The sequence below is a fragment of the Pocillopora damicornis genome, chromosome 11 (genome assembly GCF_964200805.1).
Source record: "Pocillopora damicornis chromosome 11, jaPocDami1.2, whole genome shotgun sequence".
Taxonomy (NCBI): Eukaryota; Metazoa; Cnidaria; class Anthozoa; order Scleractinia; family Pocilloporidae; genus Pocillopora; species Pocillopora damicornis.
Window position 1 is genome coordinate 2,323,417 of NC_142680.1, and position 24,847 is coordinate 2,348,263.

At 35.8% G+C, this 24,847-nt stretch overlaps 2 protein-coding genes and 1 pseudogene across 3 annotated transcripts; 1 reads left to right on the forward strand and 2 right to left on the reverse strand.

The window, feature by feature from the left end:
• Window positions 1–2,232: 2,232 nt before the first annotated feature.
• Window positions 2,233–5,884, forward strand: LOC113682931 (R3H domain-containing protein 4). Its single transcript, XM_027200117.2, has 8 exons — window positions 2,233–2,411; window positions 2,819–2,991; window positions 3,364–3,482; window positions 3,924–4,056; window positions 4,149–4,231; window positions 4,479–4,564; window positions 4,774–4,829; window positions 5,383–5,884. Exons 1-8 carry the CDS (start codon window positions 2,335–2,337, stop codon window positions 5,484–5,486), a joined length of 831 nt encoding a protein of 276 aa, XP_027055918.2. The 5' UTR covers window positions 2,233–2,334; the 3' UTR covers window positions 5,487–5,884.
• Window positions 5,885–6,537: 653 nt separating this feature from the next.
• Window positions 6,538–21,196, reverse strand: LOC113682934 (uncharacterized). Its single transcript, XM_089187062.1, has 24 exons — window positions 20,806–21,196; window positions 19,634–19,763; window positions 19,186–19,267; window positions 18,779–18,864; window positions 18,350–18,465; window positions 17,803–17,889; window positions 17,573–17,693; window positions 16,815–16,923; window positions 15,678–15,918; window positions 15,040–15,105; window positions 14,345–14,431; window positions 14,180–14,279; window positions 13,989–14,070; window positions 13,610–13,668; window positions 11,700–13,233; window positions 10,904–11,084; window positions 10,428–10,488; window positions 10,156–10,221; window positions 9,809–9,856; window positions 9,159–9,226; window positions 8,604–8,731; window positions 8,123–8,138; window positions 7,911–7,962; window positions 6,538–7,414 (listed from the first exon to the last, which is right to left on the reverse strand). The coding sequence occupies exons 1-24, from the start codon at window positions 20,871–20,873 to the stop codon at window positions 7,346–7,348; spliced, it is 3,657 nt and encodes a 1,218-aa protein (XP_089043188.1). The 5' UTR covers window positions 20,874–21,196; the 3' UTR covers window positions 6,538–7,345.
• A 979-nt stretch (window positions 21,197–22,175) lies between these two features.
• LOC113682929 (S-adenosylmethionine synthase pseudogene) lies at window positions 22,176–24,637 on the reverse strand (annotated as a pseudogene). The gene has a single exon (XR_016181029.1). The product of XR_016181029.1 is annotated as an S-adenosylmethionine synthase pseudogene (transcript).
• Window positions 24,638–24,847: the final 210 nt, after the last annotated feature.

The following is a 24,847-nucleotide window of genomic DNA, read 5'->3' on the forward strand; positions in this document are numbered from 1 at the left end:
TAAACAAAGGAATTGATATTTTCACACGTCCTGCATATCTTATAACTTACAACTTACTCAGAGTTACTCTAGTTCAGTGTTGGAAAATCTGCCCGACACGATAGATTCGCCACATTTTTTCAGAGTTAGATGAACAAAATATTTCCTAGTTCTTTCCAGTTCTCATTGACTCTAAGCTTGGCTTTGATTGAAGTGCAGTAAAACAGATACTAATTACCCTTGAGAAAAGCAATTTTAACTACGTTTTCATTTTAGTTTTTAAGTAGTCGCATGTTTATAAACGTTTTTGTCCATTTTATAATAGACTCTAATTTCTTTTGTTAGCCAAGACTCCATCGTTCGTCTGTAGCCTGCCACTAGGCCTTTTACTCTCTCCAAGTTATCTTTTCAAATCATCTACGGTCAGAAGCATCTTCCCATCAACTATTGTCCCATTTTGTTAAACTATCAACTTTTCTGCCTATACGCAGCCTTTCTGTCACTTGTATTCGGCGACGACTCTCCTTCAAACTACACTTGCCGTCAGTTTCTTTATTGCGGGCTTCTTTGTCTACCTATCGTCGCTTTTTCTTTTCATGCCGCGCGTCAGAGTTGAAAGAAATGCGCTATACGGGTTGCCTTTGTAGCGAGCCACTTCCGAGGAGCTTGTCTACCTCTTGAATAACGAACAGTTTGAAACTGATGTGCAAGTTAGTAGATCTCGAGTTACAAAAAAAGTAAACCTTAACGGTTTCATTGGTTTTCTGTCATGCTGTTTTACCCTCTTAAAGTGATAGCGTGCTTCGCGCTAATTGGAAGAAAACAAAGGTATTTTTTTATGGGTCGGTAAAAGTTTTGAAAACAATTGTATTCCTAGTTTGATCTGATTATCCTAAGTTTCTTTGTCAAAGCGTCTGTGTTTAATTTTAAACCCGTTAGAAAATTTCACAAGCATATTTGAGACTCTCTCAACTCATGCCCTGTGTGTAGGCTAGGCGATGCTATTCACATGGGCAGAATGGGATTGTTAGTCGAACCAAGTCGTTTGTGGTAGCCTGACCACGCCTTCTGTAGTCGGTCTTATTTTTGATGATATCCATGATGCAGAGTTTGTTTACTTTGACAGCCAGTAACTGAAACTATAGGTTTCCTTTGAAATCGGCAATCAGGCTATTTAGAGATAGCCGATGAATGGGCAGGTTATCAGCCAACTGGTATCCGGTTGTTCCGCCCGAGAACTATCCGCCCGAACTTCGAAGTAATTTCCCCCGATGCATATGTCGTCTTATCTATGCGTTGTGTGGAGTTCTTTAACATGGTATCTTAAATAAAACTAATGTTTTATGAGTTTTTGTAACGAAGCACAACATGAATAGTTTAATATTTTTGCTGAGTTGTATACTGACTTTTGATATATAGATTTTTATCGCTTTTTAATTTCTTGTTAAATATAATTTTATTTTCATTTTGTAATCTATCATATTCCCTGCGGTTTCTTTGGATATTTTTTAAGTTATTGTAAAGGGCATTAGATCATATACTTATAATGAATTTGTGCTATATAGGTATTAAATTTATTATTATTATTTCATTTATTATTTTGATCGCAGAAGTGCTGGAGAAGTTCAATATCCCTGCGGTTGAATGAGCTGTTGTTTTGATAACACGGTCAACAAATATCTACAAACATTACTAAAAGATCTTGTAAAATTTAAAAAACGATCTCTGGCTAAAACTTTTAAAAAGTTTTAGCCAGAGATCGTTTTTTAAATTTTACAAGATGTTTTATCCTGGCTGCGGCCCCTCTATCTTTTCAAATTACTAAAAGAAATTAAAAAAAAAAAAAAAAGAAAAAAGAATAACAGCTTCATCTTTGTAATTTGATGCACTGTTTGTTCTTCGGGCGGATCGACTCCCATTCTCGGGCGGATTGACTTCCATTCTCGAGCGGATTGTCTTTCGGGCGGAACGACTGCAATTCGGAGCCACCAAATCTTATAAAAGTCATAACCAGCTCATAGGCCCCCACTAATGAATTTCTCTGTTGTTGAGTATAGTTATCCTACCAATGGTTCGTGTGGGAGCCTCTGCTAAGCAAATCTGATCTACTCCTAAGATCCATCCAGTTTTTAAGGGAAGGTTCCTAAAGAGGAAATTTTCAGACGGAAGTAAACAGATCTCCTACCATTATTAAGATCACAAAGTAAGACCACCCCCTGTCAGCCAATCAGCTTCGCGTAAATGAATCATTGCATCACTAGTCGAAATCTAAATTCCGCCATTTTTTGTTTTGGTTACAATCGCCTGTCATATTTTGGCAAACTTTTAGAACTTCAAGTGATTTTCCTCGGTACTATGGGGGTTATTAATGTTAACGAACATTTCCGAAATCGTCGTAACCAAGGAATGATCGAAAATTATGGAGCAGATCAGTAAGTACCGCAGCATTACATAACATGATTTGTTTACCTTGCGCGGTTTTGAGGTGGGAGCCGGCCTTCCTTTCCATCGCCATGAATCAGCTGATTTTTTTGTCTAGTCGTTCTAGTTAGCTTTCAAGTGTGATCGTCATTAAGAGATCAAGAAACCGTTTCGAACGATTAAATGCCTTTATCACTTCTCGTGATCGTAAGATGATAACAGGTGATCGAAACGGCGTTGAAAACAGAATTATTTGGCGTTTTTTCGGCTCAATCGTAATAATTTTGTTTTCGGTGGACCACTTTCATCTTCGCTGTACCATGCAGGCTAACAAAACGTTTTAGCTATGTCAGCTGTGGGTTAAAATACACTCAGCTGATATATATTATTAAAAACCGAAGCCGCTTTGCTCTTTCAGTGCTTCAGAGGAAGAAAACTTCGAACCTACACACCCTCAGACTCCCCAGCAAGACTCAAGTCAAAGGCGACATACACGTAATCGATCGCAAAAGAAAAAGGTACAATACAACTCAAGGAACACTGGACGCAGAGTGAAAACCGGAAGCCGGCCGATGAGAAGATATGAGAATTGTAAGCGAAGAGCTGGGCAAGAGAAAACCTGAAAGCTGATTCCATTTGTTTCAAAAATATAATTTTTCACTCTGAAATATTTTAAATGGTGTCAATGACTTGATATTCCAACATCCCACATCCATTTGATTGAGTACTCTCACCCTGGTTAAATGAGATTGGGTGGCTAGAGGGGGGGGGGGGTATAATCACGGGACATTGGAAGAGTGAGTCAAACTGACAACTAGATAGTTTTTGTGGCCCTTTGTTTGCAGATACCTCTTTCTGTTTCAAAGTTCAACCCCTCAGCCTTCACTTGCTCAGAGTAGTTTTAAAAAGACTGCAATGGCAAATTTTAAGCTTTCCTTTTTTTCTCCTTAATCTTAAATTCAGTGTGTTTTCTGCTGAGTTTGGTTGACCATGAGGAAATTGGAGAACTTGACATCTCTGATTTAGTCAGCAACAACACATCCGTGTTTGCAAAACTTTTGAGTAATGAAGAAAGCATGAAGGTAATGCTCTTAATTGTTTATTACTCAATGGGAGGTGAACAGTCGACACTGCGGTAAACAACTTAATTGTTCACCAATTCCTTGCAGACCAAATTTTATTTATCATCACAGGAATATTACATTTTTAATCAGGCATGTGATGAGAATCAAGAGAACTATCAACAAAGGGATTCTATCAATCCGTCATGAAACCAAATTTTCAAAGTGAAATTATCAATTAAAGCCTTATCATATCACAGCAATTAACATTACAGCTGTGGTACCTTTGCCAGACAACAACTATGTACTTGACTCAGATTATAACTTCTACTCAGGTTGTGGAAACATTAGTCACTTCTACCAACTACAGTCCTTCAAAGGGCCATACTCACCCAGACAATCTGACTACACTATCACATAAAGCCTTGTCAGTCAGTAACGTAAGTTTTCATTGAAAAATAGATTTGGAATGGGTTTGTAAACCTCTCTGAAGAAGAGCAAGAAGCTTTTATGGTTCCAAAGAGGAAAACAGCTGCACCTGTTCAGGATGTTGATAGGGGAAACACAGCTGAAGATGACATCCCAACAGAGCGAGGTATTGTGTTTCTCTGCTTTATTTAATAGTGCTTGGTAAACATGCTTAGTCTTATTGATGCAGGTTTTTCTATATATTTTTTTTTTACTTAGATGCAGTAGCAGTTGCAGAAAAGGCTTTCAACAGAATTGAAGGACGTATCAGAGGAACCCTTACGAAAAAACGTTTCCCAATGGTACTGCAGCTTTTTCAATTAATAAAGCTTTGAGAATTGATAATGGCTCATTTTAAAAATGCAAAATTCCCTTTATAGTAAAATTACATTGATGAAAAGAAGAAACGAGATTGCTAAATAAAATTTCATGCTACCTTAATCTTCTAAGTACCCCGACCCCCTTCTCATGAAAACAAATTATGTTAAATTTAGAGAGTTTTCTATCATTCTTTTGTATTTTTTTATTTTGTACTTTTTTTGTCATCAGGGTGGCCTAAAATACCATGAACAGGAGGTGGTTGCATATTTTTCTGATGATCCCACTGCAGTCATGATTTCCTTTGTTCCATCCAGGTATGTAGATACAAATCATTTTTAAGGTCTACATTTATTCTTTTTGTTAAGGGTAAAAATATGAAAAAAAAATTTGAAAATATATCACACTTTTCAACCAACAAATGAAGGGGGGAGTGGTGTTTGAGATGGATAGTTTACAGTTGGATGTTACATTGACAATAACTAATGACAAATTAAAATAACATAAAATCCTGTTTTTTCTTTAGTTTTGATAGGCTGTTGGTGCATGGTGTATGTCAGTTCCTAGGTTTGAAATCAAAAAGTGAGTATTTTAGCAGTGAAGCAGTTGTTACTTTATTTTATGTTAAGGAGCAGTCACTGGATGTCAAGATTAGCCATAATCATGCAAGTTGTAATGTTTTTATGCTTCACCTGCATCAATTTGAATTTGGCTGTGTGGGACCTTTGAATGTTGTGTGAATCAATGAATTCCAGCCTAAATTTTATCTCTCAGGACCATTTTATGATTTATAGTCACAAAATGGGAACTTTGGAGGCCTTTATAAATCTAAAGAAACTAAAGGTTATAACTATGTAAACAGTAATTTCTTAGGGTTAAAACAACAGTTTCACCAAATCATTTGAGGTCTTTTCTGCATAGCCCAGGAAATAAATTTTATGTCAACAGCAGCCCCACAACTAACAGAGCTCTTTGGTAAGAGCTGATCAGAGGCTGGGGATGTAACACTCAAGGGAACCTGTTTGGTGGCTAGCAACCAAAGAAGAGAAAACTAGATACATTCCTAATTACTATAGCAAACTAATGTGGCTTTTACTTATAATTTAATATGTGATATCACTTTCTTTACTCCAAGGTACCAGTCGTAATGGAGACCGCATCATGGAGATTGAAAATAAACAAGACACGTTTTGTGTTCCATCTCTCCTTCTCTCTCAATACTTGGAAAAGCGTAGATAACATTACAAATATGGACCAGTTGTATATATCAGAGGATTATCAGACAACATTGATTATTAATACAATGGTGTTTATAGAAATTTGATTGTGTTGTAGATAGCATTCAAAGAAATATTTCATTTTACTCCTGGGTGCAGTGGTCATTACATTAATGAAGAAAAGATAACTGTCATTGTCAAACAAATTTAGTTTATATTACCTTGATTGACACATACATGGGAAAATGGTCCATAAAATTTTTTGGCCTTTTTCATTGTATCATTTTATCAAGTCACTATTTATAGCCTTGTTGGTTCCAAAGTGGGAGGTGAGATCTTAAGAATTTGATATAGGAATCTAGATAGTTAAACTTATGTACTGTATAATGTTATAATAAAAACTTATCCATTACAGATTAACAAGATGTTTCTTGGAAAATCAATCACACTACACCCTATATATGACCCACCTCCTGTAAGATGTCATTTAGACTTTCTGTCTGACAGTAAACTACCCCCACCCCCTTATAAAGAGGTCCCCCTATGCTATGACAAACACCTTCATATGCCCATGATAGTTGGAGTGTGCTTGGAATCAAATGCTGATTTTAGTCATGTTTTTTATAAGGGGCTCTAAAGTAACTACATCTTAAACTGTGTGAACCCTGCCTGATATCAGCAAACAATTAGTGCAAAATGGAAATACATCAAAAAACACCCCATAGCATCTGCATCAATTGCTGTTCTGTTGTTGTTGTTGTCTTTGTCGTTGTTTTTCTTCAATACCCATAAGCACATGATTAGGTGACTGCTCTTTTCCGAATGCGTCAATTGTGGATAGGTAGCCATCAGCTTTGAAGCATCAAGCCAAGGAGCCTTGCTACTCATTCATTGCTCTGCTGCTCAAGGCTTCACAGTGCACATTGAACCATTTGCTTTGCAGGCTTTTGCCACAGGCTGAACCTTTTAAAAAGACTCCCAGCTAAGAGTTCTGAATTTACAAGAGGTGAATGATTTGTAAAGGATGTAGTTAACTCACTAACCAATTTTTCACAGGCAATTCACACCTTAAAAGAATCTGAATTACTTTTATTGTTTGTTAACAATATACAAAATTTTGAAGTTTAAAGTATCACACAAAGTCAAGACAATGTATCAGATGCTAATCTTTCAAAAACAAAAATAGCTCTATGGTATTCAAAAGGTTAAATATAGCTAGCAGCTTTGGCACTTGTTTACTAATGAAGATTTGTATTACTGTTAAACTGTATGCAGGAATGAAAATTTGATATGAAGCTAGACTGCCAAGACCACCAAAAACCTTCTTAATTCCTATATTAGCACTTACTAATAAGGATATAACATAGGATAACACAAGTAATGGGAAAGATTCCTGACTTTCACCAGCCATTAAAAGGTACATCAGACATTGCATTAGTTATGTCCTGGGCACTTAATTGAGAACTTAGTTAAGGAATGTCCTTGTTTTCAAATTTCAAATTGGGTATATTTTCCTTGTGCAGAGGTAAATTTGATAATAATTGCTATAATGTTTTTTAAAAAGCCTAACTAAAATACACCATTAAACCCCTGCTTCCCCCCTCTCCCTCCCCCTCCCCCACCCAAAAAATTCAAACACCAGTATTTCACAAAAGCTTACATCTTGGTGTTACAAGGATTTATAAATCGAACATTATTTGGCACTCCATCATAAGGGTACAAGTGCATAGAGCACATTTAGCTTTCCAGCAGGTATCAATGCACTCCACTAAACTGGATTACCTTAATTTACCATGGGATAAATTAATATTATCAGAATCTAAGTCATGATCTCTCCTGAATGTAGAGGTTTACAAGCATGCTCCTTTTAATGAATGTTCACTATTCACAAGGTTTGGCTTGAATTCTGTAGAACTTTGTTCCTACAGGAACTCGAAACCTGTTGTGTGGCTAAAAATGAGGAATGAAAAGAAGATTTTGGTTAGGTATAATGTTACCAATCAGATTAACCCTTAACTCCCAAACATCAGTATGCATATTCTTCATAATGTTGTCTACACAGTTCTTAGGGGACTGAAAGGGAAGAGAATTTTTTTTAACAACCAGAAGCCTCTTTAGGTTGTGATCATTTCCATGATCTCATGAATGAAGCTAAACATGAGGGTGGTACCTACTATGCATCTGAGCTGAAATTCAAGGCTAATCAAAATGGATAATAATCATTCGGGCATTCCCATTTACAAGGTCAGCACTGCTTTGAGCAGTAAAGATTAAGGCAGAGAATATGTAATGGAAACTTCGAGAGTGATTTGAGCAAACCTTCCAAGAGGAATTAGTTTAGACCAATAAATATTTCCTATTTCTCACTGCCATAAAATATTTCAGCAATAGTGATTGATTCATGGTCAAAGCAGCTTTCATAACAAGTATTAACCTATAACTCTACCTTTTTAGCTTGACAGTATTCTTTATCAGTCATCTGTGCAAGCATCCATGGTCTAAGAATCGAAATGGAAAAACAGTAAAAGTTTCCACCATGTTCAAATAGGATTATTAGTTTGTTGAACAGGTTGTGTTCAAATCAACTGAAAAAAATCTTAAGAGTAATATAAATAATTTAACAAGGGGGAAAATAAATCAACAAAATTTGAAACTTACCGTTTTTTAGGGCCACCTAAAAAGTACAGAGGGAAGGATAATCAGAAAAAGTGCTATTGTTATATCCTTTAAACAAAAAACAGCAGTTTCCTCTAAAAATATTTGATGTCACCAATTTAAATATTAGTGAAACTTGTTTTAAAACACAATGCTCAAAAGTGGATGTTACTGTCAAACAAAATGAATAAGCTTCATTGAACACTAAGGGGAGTTCTTCAAAAGCTGGTTGACCCCATAACTCCTAAGATCTCATTGTTAATTCTCTCCTCTAGTTTCTACTCTTTCCCTTATACATTAGTTTGGAGAATTTGGTGATAGATCAAGAAAACAATTTCTACCTGTCTAAGTTTGAGTATTCTCATAACCTGTTTCCTAAATAATGCATGGATATTATAGGGAGAAGTTACATGTTAATCACTTCTTCTATTATCAGCAGCCTCTTAGGCTAAAGGTCAGAAAGACCACCCTGCTCAATACTCACTTGTTGCAAGATCTAGTCCTGCCATTGAGTCTGGGTGTAAAAAGAACAACGTTGGTCCTGTACTCAAAGTTACATAGTTCTCATATCGTTCATCAAATAAGAGAAGAATCATATCACCACTTTGAAAGCTGTGGGGGAAAAAACAACAACACATGGTGAAGATGCATTTATGTTATTGAGAGTTTTAATCTTAAAGTGGGAAATGTTAACACTAACGAGCTGCTGTTTTGCTTCTACCCCCTGGATGTGGCTTCCAATAAGAACAGTCCCTCTTTCCCAGCTAAGTCCAAAAGATCACTTACTGTACTGAGTCGAACCAGAAGCTTATAACCAAGTAAGTCATGTCACAATGTAAACACTGACGACTAAGTAGTAATGCTGTTGATACAATTCATTTCTAACATGATTCAATTTGACTTGTGAAATGAACTAAGCTAAGAAAAAACACCACTCCTAGCCTAGGATTTTATGATGCCAGCACCCACTTGTAATCCTAGATTATCTAAAGTGGAAAAAAAATTTTATTCCATAACCAAATTCGGAACCAATTCTTACTCTCTCAGAGAGATTTTATCCATCTTTGATGATACTGCACTTGCTCCACCCGGTGGTTTTATCTGATTCTGTAAATATAAATGAACAAATACATGATATTGCTACTTGAAGAAAATATCATTCTCGCATGCTTATTCCCTATATGATACCACTCATCGTCATTAATACAGTAGTACATAAACCCATTCACTCCAGAACTGACCGATAATTTTATTATTTTAAGCTCCTTACTTTATTATGTACTTAATGACTGAGTGGGAGGGACAGATAGGAATATACATGGCTTAAAGTCATGACACATGGACCTCTTGTCAGCCCATAAGGATTTTAACATGTGATTGTCCTTCTCCATTTTTTTCTATTCTTCTTTCAGCTCAAAGCTTTCAGGGCCATATGTCTTGGTATAGCCTTGCTCATGCCAGAGCCTTTGGCCCTGTTCATGCCACAGCCTATGGCCCTCATACAGTATTTTTTGTCACATTTTTTTCAATAAAAGTGTGTATGTGGCTATATGGGTCATGCAGTAGGGTGGGTTTTGTTTGATTCAACAACACATTCTTAGAGCTACCCTACCAAAAAATGTACTGTAAACAGTAAGGAGAGGTGATATTAGAATCTGGGAGATGAAAGAGGTAGGTTAGTTTACTTACTAGCTGTTGCTGAAGAAGTTTAATCTGTTGCTCTTTTGCCTCCAGAGCCTGTAAAATATAAATATATTTTCAAGATCTTTCCTGGTTCTCTCATGTTAGTGAATCCGATTGGTGTAAAATGCATACCCTCATGGGGTGATCTGACTAGTGTGAGATATGTAACCTAACGCAGTGATCTGATTGGTGCATTGGTGCAAACAACATAACACTCGATACACTAACATAGAGTTATTTTATACATCCATTTTAAATATCCATCTTTCCATTTTATATATCCATCTTTCCATTCTATATATCCACCATTATATATATAATAACTAACTAAATGCTTCACTTTTTGGACTCACTTGTTTCAGCTGACCAAACTTGTCCACAGTTTGCTCTGACAACGTTTCAGCCAGCTTTTTGTTTTCCTGTAAAATGAAATGTTAATTGCAATAAGGTCTGTCATCTATATGAAACTTGAACCTCCTTATTTTAAATACAAATTAAGGACATCAATTAAAAATTTGTAGTACCAAAAAGTATGCACAGGAACAACATTTAAAGAAGTGTGACTTAGAATTTGGTGATTTTAACATGACAGAAAATGTATACATCTTAATGAAGAGTTCATCACCTCTTCCAGGAATTTCATCTTCTGTTGATCATCCTCCTCAAGCACAGCATCAGTACCACACCTGCAAACAGTGGTTATGATGTAAGATTAAAACAGACTATTACTTACACCTTTATGCCTAATAATTAATAAAATTCCCCTTTGCTCAAGTGCCAACACCCAGAGAGCCATCATCTTCAAGAGAATATCTCACAATAAAGTAAATATCACGAACTGACTCCAACGAATGGCTGTGTTTTAGTCCCAACTGAAGACCTGACCCAGTTTTTCAAAGGGCAGATAATGCTATCCAATGAATCAATCTTGCTTTTCAGCGAATAAGTGTCAACAAACTGTACTGAACTATCCACTGGATAGAGATTCATCCAGTAGATAGTGTTATCCACTGTTTGAACACTGTTTGAACTTTTGAAGGGCCAGATGTTAACTTCTCAGTAACTAATAGCCCAGTATGATTACATTCATCTCTGACTCACTCAGTTTCTTTATGTTTCCCTGGTAACCCTTGCGCTCTATTTGCTTCCCACACTTGTTGTTCGACTTGCAGCAATGTCAGTACTGATGCTTTCTCCTGTTCAATCTGCTCTAAGAATTCAGCCTCTTTGTTTTTCATTAGGATCTCTGAATTCAGAATACTGGATTCTTTGTCTTGAAGAGCTGAACATGAGAATTTCCAAAAAGTATTTTAAATAACTGGTGTGAAAGGAAAGGTTTTTTAATTTAATGATGAAATGCCTCATGACTGCAGGCACAGGAATATCTCCATAGAGGTGCAGGCAATTAAGCCCTGGTTGGGGTCCCTGTATTATAAACTTGAGTAAAACACTAAATGGAGGTTGTTGAGAAAATTTCAAAGAATTCTAGAAATAGTTAGAACTGGAGAATCAACTCTGACAGCTTCTATTTCCCAACAAAGGGAATTCATTGTTTGAAATAACAAGAAAGATCAGAATATCTCTAAGCTTTCAATTACATGGAATAACACAAAAAGTGGTCAATATGTACTGTCTCCCTAAAATATCCATACATTGTCCAGCAAACACGTTATATGAATAGTCTTAACAGTTGGAAGTTGTTATCTTAATCTAACACCAAATGCTTGTCACTAATAAACAAGAAAATGCATAGCAGCTAGAAAGGAGAATTGACAATCAAGTCTTAGGAGTTAAATGGTTAACTGGTGCTTTCCAAGGCTGAAGTGACTTTTAGCATCTTATCCCACACTGCAGTAAAAAGACTACAAACAAAATTGTAAAAAAAAAAAATCACTACCTGCCACAAGCTCCTGTTCTCTTTTGCAAAAGGCACTGCGTGCTTGTCCAAACTCTTCTGTCATTCTGTCTTTTTCCATTGCTAAGGACTTCATATCTTTCTCCTGTTGTTCAAGTAACTGTTTCAACTCTTTAATTTTTTCTTGTGCCTGTAAAACAGCATGTTCTTTCTCCCTCTTCAGTTTCATCATTATGGCATTAAATCGTATTTGCTGATCTTCCTCATAGCGTGACTTGTTTTCCTGAACCTTCTGTGCTGCACCTTCATGTTCTTCCAGTTTGGCTTTGTACTCTGTCACAATTTCACTCCACTTTTCAGTTTCTTCTTTATGTTGAGATTCATTTCTTTCCTTTTCAGCTTGCAGTTGTTTTAGTTGATCTAGAATTTCATTTTTTTCAAGCTCAATTCTAATTTTGATCTCTAAGAATTCTTGTTTTTCTTTCTCAAACTTTGCATTCATTTGCACCAACTCTACTTCAAACTCCTCTTTAGTTTTTTGCAGAATGTGTTTGCCACACAAATCCCCTTTTTCTTTTAAATTGCCAACAGCAAGTAAAACATCCTCCTTCATCTTTGATTGCAACTCTATTAACAGTCCTTTGGCATCGTTCAGACCCTGACGCAAAAAATTGAGCTCATCCTTCACACAATCCTTGACCTTCATGTTCAATTGTTTAAATGTCTCTTTTTTCAAAATAGCTTCCTCCCAAGATTCTTGTGTTGATGTTAACTGATCTTGTAGCTGTTGCAATCTCTGAACCACATCATTTGGAATTGACAGAGTAGCTGTCTCCAGCTCCTGGCTTCCAGAATCTAAAGCTGAAACATCAATAGATCTTTCAGTGCTCTGAGTTCCAGAACTAGCCAGAGTTGGTGTTTGACTAGCTTCCTCAAGCAGCCCACTGCAGTCTTCTTGAACTTCACCCACAGGCTGTAGATCAGGTGAGATCTCCTTCTCATTGAAATTAACTTCTAAATCTGCATCAATAACAGTCACATAATCCTCATGTGCTGAACGAAAAACTAGGTCACTATCATCAGCTGCTGAGCTTTTCTCTGAAGAAGTATCACTGTTACTTTTCTTCCTCTCACTAGAGTTACTATCATGAAAATCCTCAGTGGTCTCTGCAGTATCCTGAGTACAGTAGTTTTCTGTTGCACCTTGCCTCCCTTCCTGTCCAGGAGTGTTCTGATTGCCACTACATGTCCATTGAATTTCTGAGGAAGCATCCACACTCATTTGGGTAGCTTTGCTTTCAGAAGAAGACATGTCTACAATTGAAGATGCTACCTTCTTATCTGTAATACTATCACTAGTTCTGTCAAATTCTGCAGGAAATTGAGCAACACTGCTAACATTTTCAAGTTCTTCTGACTGTAAAAAACTGTTTTTTGCACCCTCCTCTCCCATGCTGACATTGACTGAACTAGACTCCAGATAAGAAGCTAACTCTGGAATCTGATCTTTCAATTCTTGTAGGTCATTTTCAGATATGACTGGAAGCTGTTCATCAAAAGGTCTGGGTAGCTTTTCCTACAAAAAGGAGGTTCATAAGCATTCAAGTCTGTTTTAACCCTCGAACTCCATGAGTAACTAGGACAGAATATCTCTTAACAAAATCAATACAAAATCAAGCAGACAAGTGATATGAACATACAAAAATATCAATTAGGGGATTTCCTAATTGATCCAATACCAAATTCTCAGAACTAACAACCCATGAATTGTTTGACAGACAGTAAGGAAGAATTATTGATAAGATCTTGGGAGTTGATTTAGTATTGATCCAATGCCAAATTCTCAGAACTAACAACATCAAATGACAAACTAATATTAATAATGGGAATTAATTTATGTGTAAAATAGATAAATAAGCATTTCTGATGGGCAATACAGACTGAAAACATACCGCAAATCTAGATGGCCTGTCAGACAAGCCACTGAACAAACTTTGTAAAAAATGCTGGCCTAGAAAAATATGAAAAAAATTGTGGTGATTATTGATATTTCAATAGTTTCATAGATGTACATAAATTTTGAAAAAGGCTAGATTGAAGTTTAGTATACTTTAAAATTTATGTCTAGCAAATCTTGATGAATAATAAATACACACCACACTTTCAAGGTAAAAGAAAGCTATTTCATTTAGATGTGGTAACTCAATTCCCAATGTTTGATTTAAATTATAGTTTCTTTTGCTTCTGGTAATGTAACATACATGTCATGCACCTAATTGACATATAATAGCAAGTTTGAAACAAAAGAACAGGCAACATGTTTTTACTAACCAAAGAGCAACTCAAATTCCTCTCTCTGTGCTGTTTCCTCTATCCTTGCTTCTAATGAGCTCTTACATAATTTACTCGCCCACTGAAAAAAGAAAATTATTAACAAAAGGATTAACAAGATCTTGAAAATTTAATTTCAGAAAAATACAAAATTATTTATGAACATAGAGTAATTCAGTATGAATTTTTACCTTTTGAAATTGTGAAGAAAATGACCTTCGTCTCACAACTTCTGCAACAGCTAGGATGTACATGCGTGGTGCCTCGTTCACTTGTTCAATAATCTCCAATCTAAAACAAATTAACTATTATCATTAAAAACAAAAAAGATTTGTAAATCATCAAATTTTGCTTACCTTCGCTTTATTCTTCTAATATTTTCATGGTACAAGATGATGGTTCCATCACAATCACAAATCTTCTTCTCAACATACATAATCCATCTAAATGAGACAGGATTTTTGATCAGCATTAATTCAAAATGAAATCTGTGAATTGTAGAGAATTTAGGGCTGACCCTAAGAGTGACTAGCAACTAAATTCTCCCTGAATCACACATTAAGGTAACAAAAATAAGGGAAATGATCACCAACTACAGAAGCTCCTGATTATCAAACAAACTCTCCTTTTTAGTACATTAAAAAATGTATATAGAGTAGTAGGGAAAACATGCATACTGATGTTTTGGGGTAAAAGTTAAACATTGTCTAACTTGAGCCACAGTGTTAGACAATCAAAATACCTAAGATTTCTTTTGACATTATCTTTTTGAAGTGAAAAAAGAAAAAAAAAAAAGAAAGGGTTTTCCAGACTCAGCTAAAATCTTTCCATATTTGATAAAAGTATTCTTAAAACTCAACATTCAAACTTATCATGAAATTGCAGAGGGTTTAAAACATGACTAAACTTAGGCTGAGCTTTGTTGAAATAACCAGCTCTACAATTCAAAGCAAAAAGTTTTTTTCATATATTTCGCGAAACTATGATAACAATTATCATAAGTTTAGTTTTTATTAACATATTTTTTTTTCTTCATGAGACAACCACATACCTTAATCTGGTGTGAAGATTAGCGGACAACTCATCCTTGGCTTTGGCACATTTTTTCCTGATATCCCTGATGTTAAATTAAAGGAAAAATAATACTCTGATAAAATAATACAGTATAATTGCTATGTAACTGTATTGTGCAGTATGACTGGTCAGAAATTGTACCATTTTCCTTTTTTAATCTACCCAAGGATCTTTGATGAATGATTGTTGAATGAACCCTTTTAATCATATATTGTTAGTTTAATCTAGAAATGGGGAAAAAACACAGATTGCTCTACTGATTTAAGGAGAAGTAAAAATAACAGGGCAGGGACAAAGCTGAAAGCATGACCACATTTTACCTGAGTGGTCTGTTCTATTCCACACCATTTATTTACTTGATAAGGTGTTTTGTAGTACATCACTAAAATACTCCCTTTCTTCAAAAATTCTCTGCACCATTTACTAAACAGACCCTTTCACTGATAAGTTTCAATTATTTTCAAAAGATTTCACAGATTTTTAAATAAAAAAAAAATAAAGTGACTCTTCTTTTTAAGACTATGCTTGCTACATGAAATTTATTCTTGACTTATGTCACTGATAATCCTGAGGGAAAAATAGCTCAAAACACTGGAATAATATATTTCTACAAACCTCAAATAGGAGTGGTTCTTTGTCAACATCAAAAGCTGTTTTTGGTGGCTGGCACATAGATCGTGAAGAACTGACTGGTCACGGCCAACATTTTGAACACTTGTCACATTCTGTTGCAGACCCTGTGACATGTCTGCTTGGGACTGACAGAAGGTTTGCACAGTCTGAAGAATGTGTTGAAGTCCAGCTAGTCTTTCATCCAATCCTTTGATTTCTTTCATGTTTGTATTATCAAGCGACTCTGTTTTGATTCGGGGAAATGTCAAAAGGAAGGGGATAAGGTTATATCTGTTACAATTCAAAGGGAATCCTGGAGCTGTTGAAACCTTGCATTCTAAAAACCATACTCAAAACACACAGTGATGAGCTTAGTTAACCTTTTAGTTAACTCCTAGACATCATTAACAAGAATTTTCTCCCTATAATATCCATACATTACCCAGCAAACAGGTAATGGGAATACTCAAACTTTTAAGTTAAAACAGGTGGATGTTGATATCTTGATCAAAAGCCAAATTCTCCTAATTAATTTTTAAAAAAATGTGTAGCTCCTAGAGGCAAGAATTAACAATCAGTTCTTGGGAGTTAAAACGTTAAAGCCCTGGATAGCTTCTGAGCCAGAGGGCCAATCCATCCAAAGCTTTTCCCTATTTCAGTACCATGAAGTGACTTTGTGCATTGAGACTCTCTCCTGAATGTGATGGTAGTCCATCCCAAGGTTACCCCCCAGCATTTTATCACACTTCCCTGACAAAATGCCAATATCCATACACCTCCAAGTGATGTGTGGCCCCTTAACTCTTTAACACTAAAAAGTGAGTATCATCTCATCTCTCCTTACAGTAACAAAACATTAAGGTCATGAAACAAATTCAATCATTTTATACATATTCTCCTTTTCATCATCAGAGGAAATGTAATGAGAACAGTGTGGAGAATTTAAACACTCATGTTTATGAGTAAATTGTCCTGGTTAAGAACACTACACCTTAGCATAACCATCCATTGCACTCAGACCTTTCAACCAAGAGTCAAGCACTTGGCACAAGTCGTTGGGCAACTTCATCTTCCAAATAAAGAATAAGTAAATGAACCGGTTGCAATCAGGAAGTATTAAGGTGTGTGGTTTATTCTTACCTAAAACCTGATTTACTTCTGTAGTAATTTGAGTCAGATGTGATTCGTCAAACTGCTCCACTGCCTCAATACACTGTTTGACCATATCCTGAAGACTATTCTTGTTGTCCTACCAAGAGAGAAAGAGTAACCTAGGTGCATGTAGACAATTTACTCATTTGCTTTCTTTAGTTCTCGCTTAATGAATTGTAGTGAAATGTAGAATTAAAAAAATCCTGACAATACTCTAAGTAAACAAGTCTTATCTGCTCAAAGGCAAAGATGTTCCCATCACTAGGGCTTACCCTGGTAATTTTGGTATAATGTAGTTAGGAATTGTTTTCTTGCCCTCAATGATCATGGAACTCTAATCCATCATTCCCTCTCCTTCCTCACCTCCCTCCCCTTACCCCTCCCCTGCCCCTATAAGCTTTCTTAGCACTTCACTAGTATTCAACCATATTCCAGGGTGGAGAAAGGAACCAACAGAATAAAGACTCTTGCCCAACACAATAACTAAGCAGGAACTTGCACTTGGACCTCTCAAACTAGAGCACAATACAGCCTGCTGTAATTACACCACTGTTTTTCATTCCAAGGAATATATACTAAAACAGGGCTGTAATTACTGGCTAATAAATATTATTGTAAGTTTCAAGAAATCTGATCAGAGGGCAAATTTTATTGTTAGATCAAATAAAATTCAAAAGAACATTTTTTGCTTCATTTCACTTATGAATAAAAAAAAAAACATTCTTTATTATAGGGGCTTTATTTACCTGTGCACTTATCCAGTCCAGCAGGCTAACCACATTATGTTGTCTAGCTTGGGAAAATTGCCTTGAAATGAGGCATGGAAGTACAGGTATTCTAGCCAGTAGAGGCAAGATATCTTTGAACCTACAAAATCATTAAGTAGCTTTCAACTTTCTTGTGATAAAGTAGAGGAAAAATGGTTTATCTACAAACTAAAATTAATGGAAGGAAAATTTACATCTGCTTTGCATACCTGTCAAGTAACTCAATATATCTCGTCCTTGAATCCAGAAACTCTGAGTAGATTTGATTAACACTACTTGATCTGGCTTTGAACTCACTGGTGAAAAATTTTATTTAAAAAGGAAGACAGGCAAGTTACAAAAGTTGAGCATTAAGACAAAAGTATCACAAAAAATTATTAAAAATCAGTTCAGATTAGGTACTTTTAATGCATACTTGTAAGTGTAAGACTCTAACTGTGTTCTAAATAGCTTACAAATAATTTAAAATAGAATTCTTATTCTGACACATTCCCATAAATTACTTGCTTCAGTTTAAGGTATCTAATTTGCTTCCTGAGGATGTATGTTTCATATTAAAATGAATTCAAACTTGTTTGAATAGTGTTTTTCCTTGGTCAAGGATCAGTGCGATGATGTATCAGGAACAAAGGGAAAGAGAAATTAAACTAGTTTAAAGCCATATTGACCTGAGAATCATTTTAAACTACAACATATATGTAAAGAGGCTTCAAAAGTACAATATAGGTGGAAGGATTCTTTTGTTTTGAAAAATACCTTGCGATACTCTCCAAATTTGCAACAACTGCTGCCCATCCCTTCTGTTGCAGCTTTTGCTCATGCACTAGATTTTCACAGCTCTCTGCAATTTGTATGGAAAGTGAATAGAATTCCTAAAATAAAGAAAAGACAATGCATACGAGTCTATTAATTTAGTAACAAGTGTAAAAAGCGATCAAAATTATAGTAAAATATAAAGTCTAATTAGATAGGGTGCAAATAAGAAGGACAGCGTATCATCAAATAAATGCATACACATATCACTAAAAGTGAAACCTTTCTGTTTTATAGTCAAATATCCAAATATTACTCTCACTAGTGTCTCTTTCAATTAATAAAAGAGTCTGCTGAGAACATAGGTTGCTATTTACTCAATGCAACACATCTGGCAGTTTTTATTCACTATAAAATCTTCAAGGAACATACAGATGCTAGCTGAGCTCTGGATACAAGAGTTTCATATGTGGGTGGTAAATTCAAAGATTTTTCCACTTGCTCCTTCAAATTTGCCTCTACAAAAAATAATCAAATATCATTAGTATCGATCTGTAATCATTACTACATATAATAACAAAATATATATCTAACACCCCCTTCCCGATTCCCAATAACTCCCATGAGTGACCAAAACAGAATTTCTCCTTACAATATTAATACAATATCAAGGAGACAAGAGATGAGAATATCAATCTGCAGGGTATTGGTTGATCCTATATACCAAATTCTCTACACTGACACCATAAGAATTGTATGTAAGGAGAATTTATAAAGAGATCTTCAGAGTGCAAGGGTTAAATTACTGCCTGTAAGTTGAAAAGTGACTCAGTACTTACCTGAACCTAAGTTAAGACTGGGAGATGGTGGAATAGAGGACTCAATGGTGGATTTGCTGAACAAAAATATTGGGTTGGTATCCTAAAACAGAAACCTTGTGTTAGAACATCCTTAGCTAATCCAACATTTTTAGCCTAGGCCTTGGTGCATGGGGCTCAATTACATTCTGGTTTTGTGTAAGTAATGATGCTGAAAAGGTTTATCTGAAACATCCAATAAACAAAAGCATACTGACACAAGATTTCGCTTGGTTCATAATGAAACACTGTTAGTGCTTTTATAAGCTGATTCCCATGGTATATCATGCCCCTTCTCTAATACATCCCCTATATACGTGCACAGGACTCCTAAAGCCTTGCAAAGTAAGTAATGAAATTCAGTAGCTGCAAGGTGAACATTGATTCTGAAAAGATAAATCTAGAACCAGAATACACCACTGGTACTTACAGTGCCAGCACTGTTATAACTGTAGACTCTTTCTCTGGGATCCAATGCTTCACCATTAGATATTAACAAGACTTGTTTATCCTCTGGGATCCCTGTTTCAGCAGCCACTGTACTCATCAGCACTTGAACACTGTTTAAAAGAACACACATCTCAACCTTGGGTAAATGAAGGAACTGGGATAGTTACTAATCCCTCCGAATCAACATTGATTCAACACTTTTGTCTAGTAAAGGCAACTGTTTAGGTTTTTTTTTTATTTCTAGAGTTTGAAACTGCCAACAGCACCCCAGTTCATCTGCTTAGAAGATGAATGACCTCCAGCAAAAATAGACTGAATTAGCCCAGTTTCTAAATGTTCTCTATCCAAACTGTCATGCCAAAATCAGAGTCACAAACTATAATATGGAATCAAAAATCCAATAAAGCCTTAACAGTTGATTTAAAACTCTGAAAAGCATCATCATAAAATAAAAAGCAAATTTTTTTCTTCCGATCTTGATTAATCATCATAGCAACTATTCAATTGCTGCATTTTCTATAATTACTCCCACTGAATGCATAGAAATTCTGCTGTGTATGACAAGACAGCACATCCTTCTTCACTTGGCAGCACTCAAAGTTTCACTAATTCTACTTCATGTTGCATGTCAATGCACAAATGCCATGTTGGATTAATAAAAACATGTGTTTTAATACCATAGTCAATCATTGGCTATGGTATTATCATACACAATGTATTTTCCCTTTTTGAAGTTCTATTTTCAGATCTGACATAGGGAAGTTTTTGAAATTCACCTTTCAGTATGACCTTTGGGAGAGAAATATTTTGCCTCAAAAATGCATTTTATATCATTGATTATTGTATCCACACATACAATTATTACCGGGTTCTGGATGTAAACTAAAGCAAACATACATAACACTTAAATTAATCATTTATATGTCGTTCACTCATGGCATACTGAAATATTTTACAACCGGGACATGAACTGCTTCAGCCTGCACCAGGACTGTCAAAACAGAGAGACTAAAAGACAGTTAAACATAACTTCGTCATAAGTTTTGATCAAACTTGTTTGGTCACGTTTCGATGAGCACGTAAGTGACCTAACGTATGCCAAGTAAAAAGTCTTCCCTACCAGTTGTACAACATTATAAAATCCTCTCTCACCTTTCCATTGCCAGCTCCATTTCAAAAGTGTACGTACTCCCCAGGTCGACATAAAATACATGCAACATTTTTGTTAAATTTTGACCTTCGAAGCTTCCTTGCCGTAAATGTAAATAGCAGTTTGCTCTATTGCAAAAATTTCGTTGAGTCCATATTACAGTTTAGGGTTCTTCGATATGAATACTTCAGACAATGCCCACGAAACCACCTGTTTCTCTTCATTTTTCCCCAAAATGTTCGATTTATTTCGCTGAAGAATTCTCTTCCTTCATTACTGGCGAATGTTTCTGAGAAAACAGGGAACCATAATACTAATTTCGTCGATTCTCTGTCAGGAAATGATGACTTCACTTGTAGTCTGTTCCAAGGTCATAACAGATATCACGCAAGTAGGCATGCGTGACATGTTTGACTGCTGACCGGAAATGTAAAATATTGGAGGGTGGTTCAAAAAGTAATTGATAGGGTAACGCAAGATCACCTTGTAACAGGGTTCCATCACTAAAAATAATTAGTTTCACCACATGGGCTTTTTCCCAAGCAGGTGGGAAAAAGCAGATGTTGTTCTGTGATAAATTTCCCTTCTCAAGGCAAAGTTATATTCTATATCAAGTTCCTCCTTATATAATCCCACAATCTTTTCATGGAAAAAAAAAACCATTATCCAATAGTTCTGAACAGTTTCAGCTCTAAAATACTAATCAAGCATTGAGTATTCACTAAGACCACTCTGATGATCCCATCTTTCAAAACAAGGTCAATTTTCCACTAGGTCAGCAAAGTTTATAGCCTGCCCCTAGTATTCTCCAAACTAGGAATTTTAGATATTTTCCAAGTCAATAAATTTGAAATTGCCAAATTCATGTTTCATCATAGAAATAACTTATTGCTTCCATTGCTTCTCAATCTTTTTGTAACGAATAGCCAAATTCACAACTATGGTACCAGAACAGCCAGTAATTATTGAACGCATTTATGCCATACAAATCTCAAGCAATTTACAATTCTCTACCAAGATCCTAAAATTTGGAACTCTCTTCCTGTTTCAGTCACTCATTTGTCAAACCTTCTTAGCTTTAAGGCAAAAATGCAAGAGCTTTTACTTAAATAATCACTGAATTGGCCTAGCCGCACATTCACAGCACTTTTTCTTTACTTTATTTATTAATGTAAGTGAGGTGGCTCTCCCATAAGCCTGGATCTCCTCGCCTTCTAGCTATAGCTGCTGTAAATAAATTTTTTGTATTGTGTAAATAAGGCAAATAAAAGATAATTAAAAAACTCTAAAACAAGAAGATTATCTGTCTTGTAATGAGCATGGAGAGAGGAGAAAAATCTAAGTCCTCCTCTAAGGAATTAAACCCCAGACATACAGATTTCACATTAGTTTTATTGTGATGTGATTAGGCCTCCAGGTAATTAAAGAATAATGGTGCATACATTAGATTTAGGGTGACTTGGTCTACCCTCCTTGATGTTACAAAATAAATTGCACTAAAATCACTTAACATTCAATGGGTACTTAAAATATTTTATTTCAATAAGGACATCTTTGAAATAACATCTCTAAATACATCTGTGATTTGGTCATGGAACTACAGTAAAGAATAAAAAAAAATTTTAAGACTCTTGGACTATTATAAATACATTTTTCCATATTAAGTGAGAGCACTTTGTGCATGGTTTGACTTCATTTCAAATGCTCACAGTAAGTTAATATCACAGTAAAAATTCAGAAACCATGTAATTACAAGATGTATATTTTCATAGATGAGAGATAAAGAGATAAATTCCCTGAGTAAGGGGAAAGGTTACATATGAAAGAAAATCGAACAAAAACAAAAGAAAGACTAACTTAAGGAATAGTGCTACACATTCTTGTGAAAAAAAATTGTGATAAACTGAACTGATACAAATTGTAATTTATGATAAAATAGAAAATACTTCCTATAAATTGGGTATGGATGCTTTCCACAGAACCATTTCATCTCCCATGCACCTCCTTCAACTATGGAGTGTTTAACCATTTAACTCCCAAAAGTGATTAACATGTAACTTCTCCCCATAATATTGATACATCTTCCGGCAAAAAGGTAAAGAGAATACTAAGACTTATCAGGTAGACACCGTCATCTTGATCTAACACCAAATTCTCATAACTAATCTACTAATAAATGTGTAGCAACTAGAGGGGAGAATTAACTATTAGATCCTGGGAGTTAAAGGGTTGAGGGAAACATTGTGTTCTTAACACTACACTAATTAACTTTCATCCTCTCAAAAGAAGATTATGATCTGCTATTATTAACAATAATCACATAATGCTGGTAAAAATATGTCTTGTGAATGGATAAAACTATATTGACCCAAACCAATGTTTTGCAAATTTGCTTATGACTATCATCATCTTTTCTTCACATTTTGCTATTTTTTTTTCAAGGTCTAGTTCAAAACTCTAATTTCTTTGGAATTTCCCAAGTGAAACCTGGCTTAAAATGACCATAAACACTTGTTGCCTTGAAAATGGGTTTGCGCAGGTCTAGATCCCTAATGATTACACCTGGCCTTAGATCAAAATTCTTTTGGATGATTTGCAAAAGCTCATCATCTGACATTTCACTACTTCCATAGCTAAAAACAGACACTGACAAAGGCTCTGGAATACCAATTGAGTAAGATACTTGTACTAATGCACGCTTACAAAGCTTTGCTGCAACCAATGACTTTGCAATCCACCTACAGGCATAACTTCCTGACCTGTCCACCTTTGTTGCATCTTTACCTGAAAATGCCCCACCCCCATGAGCTCCCCACCCCCCATAAGTGTCAACAATAATTTTGCGCCCTGTCAGGCCACCATCAGCCATTGGACCACCAAAGAGAAACTGCCCTGCAGGTAACAGATGATAGACTGTTTGCTCATCAAGGTATTTTTCTGGGATTACACTTTTGACAATTATCTCTTTCAAATAATGCCGGATTTCTTCTGCAGACATTCCATGTGCATGTTGACTTGAAATCAAAACAGTGTGTACTCTTTGAGGCATGCAGGCACCATCTTTCATACTGTATTCCACAGTAACCTGTGTCTTACCATCAGGTCTGAGCCAAGGCAAAGTTCCGTCTCTGCGACACTCTACTAGTCTTTGCACCAGTTTGTGTGATAGAACAGTTGTTAAAGGCATAAGTTCCTCGGTTTCATTCGTTGCATATCCGAACATCAAGCCCTGATCTCCAGCGCCTATGTCCAAATCCTTCTTATCCATGTGCACAACTCTTGCGATTTCCCCAACTTGCTCTTCGATGGAAAGCAAAACGCTGCATGTTTTGTAATCGAAGCCTTTAGAAGAGTCATCATATCCAATTTCCTTTATGGTATTTCGGATAACACTTTGATAGTCAACCTTCGCTCCAGATGTAATCTCGCCAAAAGCCATAATCATGCCAGTTTTTGAAGCAGTTTCGCAAGCGACTTTCGCCTTCGGATCTTGTTCCAAATGAGCATCTAAAATCGCATCAGAAATCTGATCACACATTTTATCTGCATGTCCCGGGCAAACTGACTCTGAAGTGAAGAGAAACTTGCTGCGATCGCTTGCACCAGTCAAGAAAGAGCGATTTAAACAAAATCTTGCAACTGAAGCAGACTTTGTTGGAATGATTCGAGCTAGCTTTGCTTTAGAACTCCACATTTTGAAAAGATGTTATCCTCTCGTGACTGAGTATTACGTAGAAATACACAAACTCGGAAGGAGAAAAGCTTAAAAAAAAAAATTGCGTGAGTAAGCAAACTTGCGTGTGGTGCAACCCTGTCGTGTAAACCCAACGCAATCGCAATGCAACAACAGAAAATCAATACTTTGTCGCTGAAATTTGTTTCGTGTACGTTTCACTCTTAAAAACGATATTTTGGGTTAAAATAATGAGCTGATAATGAGAGATATTTAATCTGAAACGAAAGCATTGATTTCAAACCTGAAATCATGATAATATCCATCTCTGATCCAATCGGAGAACTCCGTAGTAATTCGGGATATTCCGT